The sequence below is a fragment of the Eumetopias jubatus genome, unplaced genomic scaffold, assembly GCF_037043125.1.
Source record: "Eumetopias jubatus isolate StellerSeaLion01/CBP00866 unplaced genomic scaffold, mEumJub1_p1.0 scaffold_10, whole genome shotgun sequence".
Classification (NCBI taxonomy): domain Eukaryota; kingdom Metazoa; phylum Chordata; class Mammalia; order Carnivora; family Otariidae; genus Eumetopias; species Eumetopias jubatus.
In genome coordinates this window covers 97246555-97259292 of record NW_028274816.1, presented here as the reverse complement: position 1 = coordinate 97259292, position 12738 = coordinate 97246555, and the positions used below count along the sequence as shown (strand labels likewise).

Sequence of the window (12738 nt, the reverse complement as noted above, 5' to 3'; positions counted from 1 at the left end):
AAAGCAGAAATTATGTAAAATTTATAATTAAACACATTTTAGTTTTTTTAGTGCCTCATCTGGTACCTGAAATTTAGTAGGTAACTTCATAAAATCTTCTTCAACCAATAAATGTAGAGATCTTATTTATTATCTAATGCTTATACCATAGCATCTAATTTGATATCCAACTGTCCTTTTCTACATACTCCACAACTCTTACAACAAAAATACTTAGGCATATTTCACCGGGCCAATTCTTGTCTATAAAACTAATCTCAAAGTTGATCTTTTCCAGAGCTTCCCTGACCCATGAAAGTCACTTTATTTACCCTTTCTCTTAGTTTAAAATTCATCTTATACACACATATATATTTTACATACTTACCATATTGTGTAAAAAAATGTGTCTTTAAATCACTCCTCTTTGTTTATAAACCATGATATTCTCATAGGCAGGAACCATGCCTACATCAATTTATATTTTTGAGGCAATAAATATTGAAGAATGAATGGAGTAATGGAATAATCAGAGAGACTAAACAAAATAAATGAAAAGCAGTGAAAAATACAAGTAATGCAAAGTGGCAGAAAGTCTGTAAGAGGAATCTCAAATATATGCTAGACCTCTAACATTTCAGTTGAGCAGAACATAACCAGAGGGCTCCAGATCATTAGTATAAATGTTATCAAAGCAGAAAGGCTATTTCCTAGTCATCACTCATACAGTTTTCTGCTTTCCAAAGAAGTCTTGACAGAAAATAAACTCATTTTGAAATGACCAGCAACATCCTGATCAATTTCAATAGTATACAAGAGGATACTGTTCATACTTAATACACAGGTACAGACTTGGCCTTCTCTTAAAATTCCTCCTCAGAACCATCCTAATTCCAGTTTATTCCCAATAAGGCATAATATTATTCTTCAGTTGATTTCCTTTTTATGACTCATTACCTTTTTTAAATATAATTAATAGTGCTACACAAAGACTTCATGAAGTCTTAGGACATAGGAGAATAAGTCTGTATATTTGACTTATCACATAGAATTTTTATTAACCCATTAGCTTTCAGTGAACTGCTGAGTCCCCTTTGTAACTAGTTATCATGTTACCACAAGTCCTTTCATTCTGGGGACTATCCGAAATATCTACCCTTCTTTTAGGGTTAAAGAGAAATACATACCTATTTTTATAAACAAGCATGTATAGTGTTAATAGAAGAAACAGATCACTAATTTATATGATGAGAAATCCCAAGATAGTTGTGATAGACAAAGAAACTAAAGAAAGATAAGTTAGGAAAATGTAGGAAGATAAGAAAGGTGGTCCCCACAAACTTGTCTGACAAATGTGGCTGAACCAAAGCTGAGAAGTTGCTATGCAGCCAGATAAGTCATTGGGACCTTTCACCCTGCCAATAAGATAAAGAGAACAGCCTTCAAATTCAAGAGGCACATTCAAGAGTCCATTTTGTCCAAGCAACAGAGACTCTCCCTTAACTAATGTGGAGTTAAGTCTTCATATCTAGGGCTTATATCCTTATAGTTGAGTCAGATAAAGCAGTGAAGCTAATGAAATCTCTTATTTCCCAATGTACCATATTTTTTGTCTGTTTCATATATAACTCTTTAGCATTATTACTTTACTTTGGCTTTCCTTGCAGCTAATGGGAAGGTTGAGCTCAGCACATTGATGGATGCAGTGACTGATGTTACAGGTTAGTAAATAGTTACTGTGAATCTAAATCCTAATTCTTACATTAAATTCTATTTAACATCACTGCCTTTTTACTCTGCCATTTTACCATTTTACTGGGGAAGTATTTCTATTTAATTGTTTAGAATATGGATTGGCAATCTTTGACCCTTGGGCCAAATCTGCTTCTGGTCTTGTAAACAGTTTCATTGGAACACATCCACCCCCATTCGTTTATCTATTCTTTATGGCTGCTTTTACAGTACAATGATGGAGCTGAGTAGTTGTGACAGAGGTCATATGTCCTACAAGACCTAAAATATTTTTGATTGTTCACTAGCTTGTTTTAGAGAAAAGTTTGCTGACTCATAGCCTAGAGTTTAACTTTAGAGTGATCTTACATCCTAGTTTTCTCTAGACAGTTATGGCTTACCACTGAGGTAGGTTAATTTTAACTAATTACTTTTAACACCTCTTTTACTCTGAGTAGTCCTTGTTTACATGATAAATTATATGCAATTTTAACCTTAGATTATTTACACTATATACCTCAGTGCAGTGCCTTGATAGAAAATTCTTTATTCTCTGGGATTTATTCCAAACAATACTTCAATATGCATAATCTGAGTATCATGAAGGGAGACTGGCTGCAATTATAGCCTCAAAGTATACTACCAGGCAAGTTAGCCCAGAGTTCACAGAACAGAAGGGTTCAAGGACCCAGTTATAATGTTTGAATCACACAGTTTATTAAATCATTTAAAACACACAGCAAGTAGTAAGGGGGAATTCAGAATAAATTAACAAATTTAGGGTATGGTGAATGGAAGGACCATACTACCTAAATCTAAGGTACACAAGGTGCATAGTAAGTTTTGTGTCTCTCTCTGTTCAACAGCATTAGTTTTCTCTGCTGATGATGTCGTGACAAGAACCAGGGTGAGGTTCAAGCAGATAGGCCCACATTTGGAAAGTGCTCTAGCCAGTGATACTGAAAGACACAGGGACAAGTACTTCTGGCTAATAGTTGTAGTGTGCTATTAAGGCCATTGAAGAGCCATAGGTTTTGGGTTCCTTGAGCAGAGGACACATAAGACCTAAATGGGTGTCACCAATAAGTTGCCAAATTAAAGTCATTTGAATAATGAGTCTCATGAATATTTACCATATCTTGAATATTTAGTGCTTCTTTTAGTGTCTCAAGCAATTTTAGAGTATCATAAATATTTAGAGTTTGGGACGCCTGGGTGGCTCAGTCGGTTAAGCATCTGCCTTTGGCTCAGGTCATGATCCCAGAGTCCTGGGATTGAGTCCCACATCAGGCTCCTTGCTCAGAGGGGGCCTCCTTCTCCCTCTGCCTGCCTCTCTCCCTGCTTGTGCTCTGTCTCTCTCTGACAAATAAATAAATAAAATCTTTAAAAATAAATAAATAAATAAATATTTAGAGCTTCTTATATATTTAGTCTAACAGATATATTTAGTGAACAGGTTCTTCATGTATATTTAATGCCTCATGAACATTAGATATTGCTCAGTCCTTCCATTCCTTTGTAACTTCTATATCCTTTACTTAAAAACTACTAATTTGTACTGCAAACATCTTGAAAGATTTAGCCCATGTTTTATACACTACAAACTTGAACTAATGTACTTACTTAACTTCTGTAATAGAATTAAATGTTCTCAAAAGCAAATGCACATTACACTGGATTAACATATTAAGTAGTGAAGTAAAATCAGACACAAGACTCATAATTAAGGGAATAACAGAGACACTGAATTTTAAATAAATATCTGTGATATTTTAAATAACTTGAAATCCCCCAAGCCACTTATATCTTGTTTAAATTTCTTCACTCTGTAATTATAGATATTGAATTTTTTGAGTTAAGGGAACAATTCTGTTTCCATGATAGCTGATGGCGCAAAGGTCTCTTGCTACTTTGTTCATAGCTGTCGAATGATCTACCAAATAGACAAATGATTTTTTTTCATAATTTGGATATTCATATTTCATATTTAGGTCATATTCAAACTTTCCATGTACTTTCATTTCTTTCTTTGAAGGAGGAGAGGTTAATGTCAGCGATATTGAAAGTATTCTGGAAAAAACTGGGATAGAGCTCACAGAGGAGGAGTGCTTGGAACTAAAGAAGTATCTGCCAGTTGATGGTGAGCATTTAAAATAACAATGTAGCCTTTAAGGAACTTAGAGGTGTGTTTATTTTTTAAGAACTTCCAGAATTATCTCCATTTGATAAAGAAAAAGAATTAGAAGGAATTATGCAGTTCTATCTTAAGAAGTAATCCCAGCTGTGCCACTTTATTTATAGTATCATTGGCCCCTTCAGTCACTAACCTGGTATTAAGTTAAGGAAGCGCCTATTCTAACTTCTGATTCCAGTCAGAAGGCATCCTCAAGAGTGAACAGGGACATATGGGAAAGTACAAAGAATGAGAAAATACTAGGAGGGAAAATGGAGAAAGGAAAGGAAGACATAGAGAATTAAGATGTGTGTGTTTCAGCATAGTAGAGCTCCAGCAGTAACTCCCTCAGGAGCCAGAATTTTCTCTACTTGTTACTGTTTTTTGGTTATTTAAAATTAAATTAGGCCTTTTCTGGGGTAAATTATGACATCTGTCTTCTAAAATTAAGACTTTGGTAATGCCTAATTTAATCTCTCATTGGTGTGGTGTGATTGGTGTCTTCCTTACAGCTTTTGGAAAGGTGTACCAAAATAGGTTGAAGGATGGTGTGAAAACCCTTAAAGGTGAGTGATAAGTATAATGAAAAAGGAGATGAATCTGAAGCTGAAAGGTAGATGAAGAGACTTTTGCGCACTTAATTTAGAATCCTGCCACTGTGTATGTGTGTGTGTGTAAAACCATATTAATATTTTTTCCAAAGATCTTTTCTGTATATATTTTACCAAATGGCCTCCTGTACCATTCTTTAACCTTAAGATGGAAGTGAAAACCCACATAAAAGTAGGACTTTGAATAACTTCACCCTTAATGAAATGGCAAACTAGAAAAATGTCTAATCGGCACAAGTAGATAAAAGGAAGTTTATCTGTGTAATCATGGACTCTTAAGATCATGAAGAAATGTCTTCTTTGAAAATTCATGACAATCGGCCTATGCTCACATTGGTTCCAGTTCATATTTGCACTCTCTGCATGACCCAGAAACCCACAAAAAATTAACAAAAAGTACCAGCATTATAGTAACTCTAGTGTTTAAGAAATACACCCTCGGGGCGCCTGGGTGGCTCAGTCGTTGAGCGTCTGCCTTCGGCTCAGGTCATGATCCCAGGGTCCTGGGATCAAGCCCCGCATCGGGCTCCCTGCTCGGTGGGAAGCCTGCTTCTCCCTCTCCCACTCCCCCCGGCTTGTGTTCCCTCTCTTGCTGTGTCTCTCTCTGTCAAATAAATGGAATCTTTAAAAAGAAATAAAAAAATAAAAACCATAAGAGAAATCTCAATGACGAAGAATCATTTAAAAAAAAAAAAAAAAGAAATACACCCTCATATCATGGTCAGTGAGATTTTCCCTATAAAACTCTTAAAATAAACTTGAAACAGAAAATTACAAAAGATATGAAAAAATCTATCTCCAATTAATACCAATATATACAATAAAAAGACTGAACCTGGAAGACTTCCCATGATACAAACATTTTAGATAGACTATAAAATAAGTATGCTTTAAATGATTAAATTCATAAAAGAAAAATCACAATAATTTTAAAAGAAATAGAAACTACCACAGGAAAAAGTGGATCTGAAAGAAGTCAAAATAAGATTTCAAGAAATGAAAAGTCTAGCCTGGAAAATTAAAAACATAGTGGTTTCATTAGCAGATTAAATGTAACCAAAGAATTAATTAGATAACTAGAATAGAACTCTGAAAAAATTGCCAAGATTCCAGCATAGAGATACAAAGATTACAAATAGGAAGGAGGAGTAGGAGACATGAGGGTCAGAGTGAGAAATATGCCAATTTATCCAGCAATAGTACAAGAGCTAACAGAGAGAAAGAAGGAAAATGCTAATTTGAAAATCTCATAGTTGGTAATTTTTTGTGATTGTTGAAAGACATGGATCCTAAAATACAGGACGCATAATGAATCCTAAAATGATACTTAAGAGATCTCTGCTTAATCATATCATAAAGAAATCACATAATTCCAAAACAAAACAGAACAAATACCCCTAAGAACAACCAGGGTGCATTCTGACTACCTACAAATGAGTAACAATTAGACTTATATTGGACTACAATGAAATGCCTCCTCACACCCCATAACATGGCTGCTTTTAAAAAAAGAACAAAATATGACAAGCGTTGGTGAGAATGTGGAGAAATTGGAAGCCTTGTGCACTGGCAGTGGGCATGTGAAATGGTACAACCACTATGAAAACCAGTATGGCAGCTCCTCAAAAGCTTAAAAATAAAATTTCTATATGATTCAGCAATTCTGCTTCTAGGTATATGTCTTAGTTCATTCAGGCTGCTTTAACAAACTGCCAAAGACTAGATGGCTTACAAACAACAGAAAGTCATTTCTCACAGTTCTGGAGGCTGGAAGACTGATTTGGGAAGACAGAAAATTCTGGGGATAGATAGTGGTGGTAGTTACAAAACAAGGTGAGTATACATAGTTCTGCCTAACTGTACACAGAAAAATGTTAAAATGGTAAATGTATATTATTCATATTTTACTATATATATATATACATACATATATATATATACATACATATATATATATATATATATATATATATTAAAAGTAGCAGGAAAGAATACCTGGCTTTAACAGGGTAATAAGTGTATAATATGAATAAGTACATATCAATAAGTTTGGTAACATAGATGAAATGGTAAGCCACCTGTCCTAACAGTAAGCAAAAAGCCAAACAAATTTAAAAATCAACAACTGTTCTTAGATCCATATGAGAAATGAGGTCACAGGGAAACTGTGAGCATAAACCTCTCTGGGAACCAGTGGTAGGGCAGGAAAACCTAAACTGTAATTGATGAATTGCTAGAGACTCAGTGTGGACAGTCTAAGAGACAAAAACTCCAAGAGAACCAGGTCATAGAGGAAGCATCCACACCTTTGTAGGTTTTACTGCTAGGAGCTCAACCAGGTTCTCACAGTGAATATTGGAGAAGAATCTCCTTAAGAAGCTTCTAGCAGGGGGAGAGGAAAAGTTACCATTTTGGATTGCACCAGAGCATTCTCTTCTTCATAAAAAGGTTGTCCTAAGGAGAAACTATTTAACTATAGCCTAAACTGCTGAGGTTTTATCAGAGCCTAGCTGACCTGGGGGAAGGAAAACACCAAACTTAAGCACATTCTAGCCGCAGCACATGTGATGTTCACAATCCAGATCCAAAGGCTCACAAAAAGACTGAGACTTAATCATAGGATTATACTATGCTTCCCTTCCCTGTACACCTTACCACCAGAACACTAAAGGCCTGTTTATAGCAGTTATTTTTACCCATTGCATTATGCCAAGCTATCAAAAAAAATCACAAGCATTGTAAAAGGCAAATAACACAATTGGAAGGGACAGCATGCATTAGAACCAGATTAAGAGGGCGCCTGGGTGGCTAAGTCGTTCAGTGTCTGCCTTTGGCTCAGGTCATGATCCCAGAGTCCTGGGATCGAGGCCCACATCGGGCTCCCTGCTCAGCGGGAAACCTGCTTCTCCCTCTCCCACTCTCCCTGCTTGTGTTCCCTCTCTCACTGTGTCTCTCTCTGTCAAATAAATAAATAAATAAATAAACAGATTCAAATTTGGCAGGGATGTCAGAATTCAAAACAATTATGATTAATATGCTAAGGGCTCTCTGGTGGATAAAGTAGATAGCAGGCAAGAACAGATGCACAATGTAAGTAGAGAGGTGGAAACCCTAAGAAAGAACCAAAAAGAAATGCTAGCAATCAAAAACACTATAACAGAAATGAAGAATGCCTTTGATGGGCTTATTAGTAGACTGGACATGGCTGAATACACTTGATTTAAGAAAAGGCCAAAGATTTTCTCTGACAGATTTCACTTAGCATTATACTCTCTAGCTCCATCCATGTCATTGCAAATGGCAAGATTTCATTTTTTTTATGGCTGAATAACAACCTCACCAAAGAAGATACACAGATGGCAACTAAACATATGAAAAGATGCTCTACATCATATGTCTTTAGAGAAGTACAAATTAAACCACAATGAGATACCACTACACACTCATTAGAAAGGCCAAAATCCATAAGAACAAGCCAAACAACTAGTATTGAAGTGAACAACTATGAGATCAGACATCTGACAAAAGAGGAGATCTCTGTGGGGCCAATCACTTTTAAAAAATACTTCATTACACACATAAATGTGGAAGTCTAAGTTAAAAGAACAGTAAAATACTAGTTCACGGATCTTGAGTTCACCAAAATTATAAAAGTCAAGCCACACTAAGTTCTGGCAATGATATGGAGCAACAGAAATTCTTGTGCACTGCTAATATTAATATTAATATTAGCACTTTGGAAAGCAACTGGATAAAATCTCAAGAAATTAAAAATGTATGTGTTCCACTCTAGCTATTCCACTCCTGTATATATTATTCAGATTCTTACCCTTGTCAACAGACATTCACGAGAGTGTATGTTGCAATATTTTTTGTAATGACAAAAAATTGGGTACAACCTAAATGTTATCTATGGAAGAATGGATAAGTATATGATGGCATAATATTATAGTAGAATAATAATATTTAGAATAAATGAGGGAGAATCCCGGCAAGATGGAAGAGGAGTAGGAGACCTAAATTTCAAATGGAAATTGAATTTGGCTAGATAGGGATCAAACCATTCTGAACACCAACAAACTCAATAGGAGATCAAAGAAAGGAATAGCAGCAACTCTCTGAACAGAAAAGTGACCACCTTCTGGAAGGTGGGACGTGCAGAGACGTGAATTTGAGGCGATATTTGGGAAGATAGACCACGGGGTGAGGGAGCCTCTGCCAGCCGGCTACCGGCAAGTAATAGAGCAGCAGAGCACAAAATCAGAACTTTTACAAGTCTGCTCCTCTGAGGGACATCACTCCAGTGGCTAAGCGGTGGGTGGAACCCTCAATGGGACAGTGTTTCTCAGGACCCTTGGGGTCACAGGAAGACTGGGGGTCCCTGAGCACAGCAGAGCTCCCAGGTATCGGAGCAGGGAAGCCAGCTGCAAAGATGGAGCCAAGGAGTGGGCTCTCAGCTTGGGGTTGCCATAAACCGTGATCCGCAGGACAGTCGGGCCACTACTAAAGAATGATTGGGTCAACCAGGAAATTAAAGAAGAATTTAAAAAATTCATGTAAACAAATGAAAATGAAAACACAACTGTTCAAAATCTTTGGGATGCAGCAAGGGCAGTCCTAAGAGGAAAGTATATAGCAATACAAGCCTTTCTCAAGAAACAAGAAAGGTCTCAAATACACAACCTAACCCTACACCTAAGGAGCTGGAGAAAGAACAGCAAATAAAGCCTAAACCCAGCAGGAGGAGAGAAATAATAAAGATCAGAGCAGAAATCAGTGAAATAGAAACCAAAAGAACAGTAGAACAGATCAACAAAACTAGGAGCTGGTTCTTTGAAAGAATTAACAAGATTGATGAACCCCTGGCCAGACTTATCAAAAAGAAAAGAGAAATGACCCAAATAAATAAAATCATGAATAAAAGAGGAGAGATGACAACCAACACCAAGGAAATACAAACAATTATAAGAACATACTGTGAACAACCATATGCCAGCAAATTAGATAATCTGGAAGAAATGGATGCATTCCTAGAGATGTATCAACTACCAAAACTGAACCAGGAAGAAATAGAAAACCTGAACAGACCTATAACCACTAAGGAAATTGAAGCAGTCATCAAAAATCTCCCAACAAACAAAAGCCCAGGGCGAGATGGCTTCCCAGGGGAATTCTATCAAACATTTAAAGAAGAATTAATACCTAGTCCTCTGAAACTGTTTCAAAAAATAGAAATGGAAGGAACACTTCCAGACTCGTTTTATGAGGCCACCATTACCTTGATCCCCAAACCAGACAAAGACCCCATCAAAAAGAATTACAGACCAATATCCTTGATGAACATGGATGCAAAAATTCTCACCAAAATACTAGCCAATAGGCTCCAACAGTACATTAAAAGGATTATTCACCATGACCAAGTGGGATTTATCCCTGGGCTGCAAGGTTAGTTCAACATCTGCAAATCAATCAATGTGATACAATACATTAATGAAAGAAAGAACAAGAACCATATGATGCTCTCAATAGATGCAGAAAAGCATTTGACAAAACAGCATCCTTTCTTGATCAAAACTCTTCAGAGTGTAGGGATAGAGGGCACATACCTCATTATTTTAAAAGCCATCTATGAAAAACCCACAGCAAATATCATTCTCAATGGAGAAAAACCAAGAGCTTTCCACCTAAGGTCAGGAACATGGCAGGGATGTCCACTATCACCACTGCTATTCAACATAGTGCTAGATGTCCTAGCCACAACAATCAGACAACAAAAAGAAATAAAAGGCATCCGAATCAGCAAAGAAGTCAAACTCTCATGCTTTGCAAAGGATATGATACTTTATGTGGAAAACCCAAAAGACTCCACCCCAGAACTGCTAGAACTCATACAGGAATTCAGGAAAGTGGCAGGATATAAAATCAATGCACAGAAATCAGTGGCATTCCTATACACCAAGACAGAAGAAAGAGAAATTAAGGAGTCGATCCCATTTACAACTGCACCCAAAACCATAAGATACCTAGGAATAAATCTAACCAAAGAGGCAAAGGATCTGTACTCAGAAAACTATAAAATACTCATGAAAGAAATTGAAGAAGACACAAAGAAATGGAAAAACGTTCCATGCTCATGGATTGGGAGAACAAATATTGTGAAGATGTCAATGCTACCTAGAGCAATCTACACATTCAATGCAATCCCCATCAAAATACCATCCACTTTTTTCAAAGAAATGGAACAAATAATCCTAAAATTTGTATGGAACCAGAAAAGACCCCAAATAGGCAGAGGAATGTTTAAAAGAAAAGCAAAGCTGGTGGCATCACGGTTCCAGACTTCAAGCTCTATTACACAGCTGTCATCATCAAGACAGTATGGTACTGGCACAAAAACAGACACATAAATCAATGGAACAGAATAGAGAGCCCAGAAATGGACCCTCAACTCTATGGTCAACTTATCTTTGACAAAGCAGGAAAGAATGTCCAATGGCAAAAAGACAGTCTCTTCAACAAATGGTGTTGGGAAAATTGGACAGCCACATGCAGAAGAATGAAACTGGACCATTTCCTTACACCACACACAAAAATAGACTCCAAATGGTTGAAAGACCTAAATGTGAGACAGGAGTCCATCAAAATCCTAGAGGAGAACACAGGCAGCAACCTCTTCAATGTCAGCCGCAGCAACTTCTTCCTAGAAACATCGCCAAAGGCAAGGGAAGGAAGGGCAAAAATGAACTATTGGGACTTCATCAAGGTAAGTAGCTTTTGCACAGCAAAAGAAACAGTCCACAAAACCAAAAGACAAGCGACAGAATGGGAGAAGATATTTGCAAATGACCATATCCCATAAAGGGCTAGTATCCAAAATCTATAAAGAACTTATCAAACTCAACACCTAAAGAACAAATGATCCAATCAAGAAATGGGCAGAAGACATAAACAGACATTTTTCCAAAGAAGACATCCAGTTGGCCAACAGACACATAAAAATGTGCGCAACATCGCTTGGCATCAGGGAAAGCCAAATCAAAACCTCAATGAGATACCACCTCACACCAGTCAGAAAGGCCAAAATTAAGTCGGGAAATGCAGATGTTGGCGGGGATGTGTAGAAAGGGGAACCCTCCTACACTGTTGGTGGGAATGCAGGCTGGTGCAGCCACTTTGGAAAACAGTATGGAGGTTCCTCAAAAAGTTGGAAATAGAGCTACCCTATGACCCAGCCATTGCACTGGGTATTTACCCCAAGGATACAAATGTAGTGATCTGAAGGGGTACGTGCACCCCAGTGTTTATAGCAGCAATATCCACAATAGCCAAACTATGGAAAGAGCCAAGATGTCCATTGACAGATGAATGGATAAAGAAGATGTGGTATATATATATACAATGGAATATTATGTAGCCATTAAAAAAATGAGATCTTGCCATTTGCAACAACATGGATGGAACTGGAGGGTATTATGCTGAGTGAAATAAGTTAATCAGAGAAAGACATGTATCATATGACCTCACTGATATGAGGAATTCTTAATCTCAGGAACAAACTGAGGGTTGCTGGAGTGGTCGGGGGTGGGAGGGATGGGGTGGCTGGGTGATAGACATTGGGGAGGGTATGTGCTATGGTGAGCGCTGTGAATTGTGTAAGACTGTTGAATCACAGACCTGTACCTCTGAAACAAATAATACATTATATGTTAAAAAAAAAAGATAACAGGAAGGGAAAAATGAAGGGGGCGGAAATCAGAGGGGGAGACGAACCATGAGAGACTATGGACTCTGAGAAAAAACTGAGGGTTCTAGAGGGGATGGGTGGTGGGATGGGTTAGCCTGGTGATGGGTATTAAATAGGGCACATATTGAATGGAACAATGGATGTTATACACAATGAATCATGGAACACTACATCAAAAAACTAATGATGTAATGTATGGTGATTAACATAATAAAATAAAATTTAAAAAAAAGAAAGAAAAAAATAAAATAAATGAAGGGGTGCCTGGGTGGCTCAGTTGGGTAAGCATCCAGCTCTTGGTTTCAGCTCAGGTCATGATCTCAGGGTCATGACATCAAGCCCTGAATCTGGCTCTGTGCTGAGCATGGAGCCTGCTTAAGATTCTCTCTCTCTCCTTCTCCCTCTGCTCCTCCCCCACCCCTGTTCACATACTCTCTCTAAAAATATAACTTAATAAATGAATAAATAAAATGAATGAAAGTGTTCAATGTTTCAATATG

General features: G+C 37.2%; 1 protein-coding gene across 1 annotated transcript in view; it reads left to right on the top strand.

Moving 5' to 3' along the window:
- LOC148163371 (uncharacterized) overlaps nucleotides 1-12738 on the top strand; it is a 143230-nt gene that overhangs the window by 53262 nt on the left and 77230 nt on the right. Inside the window, exon 15 of the mRNA XM_088027057.1 lies at nucleotides 3746-3850. Within this exon, the coding sequence (XP_087883183.1) occupies nucleotides 3746-3850 (105 nt within the window). The remainder of the gene's footprint in view (nucleotides 1-3745; nucleotides 3851-12738) is intronic.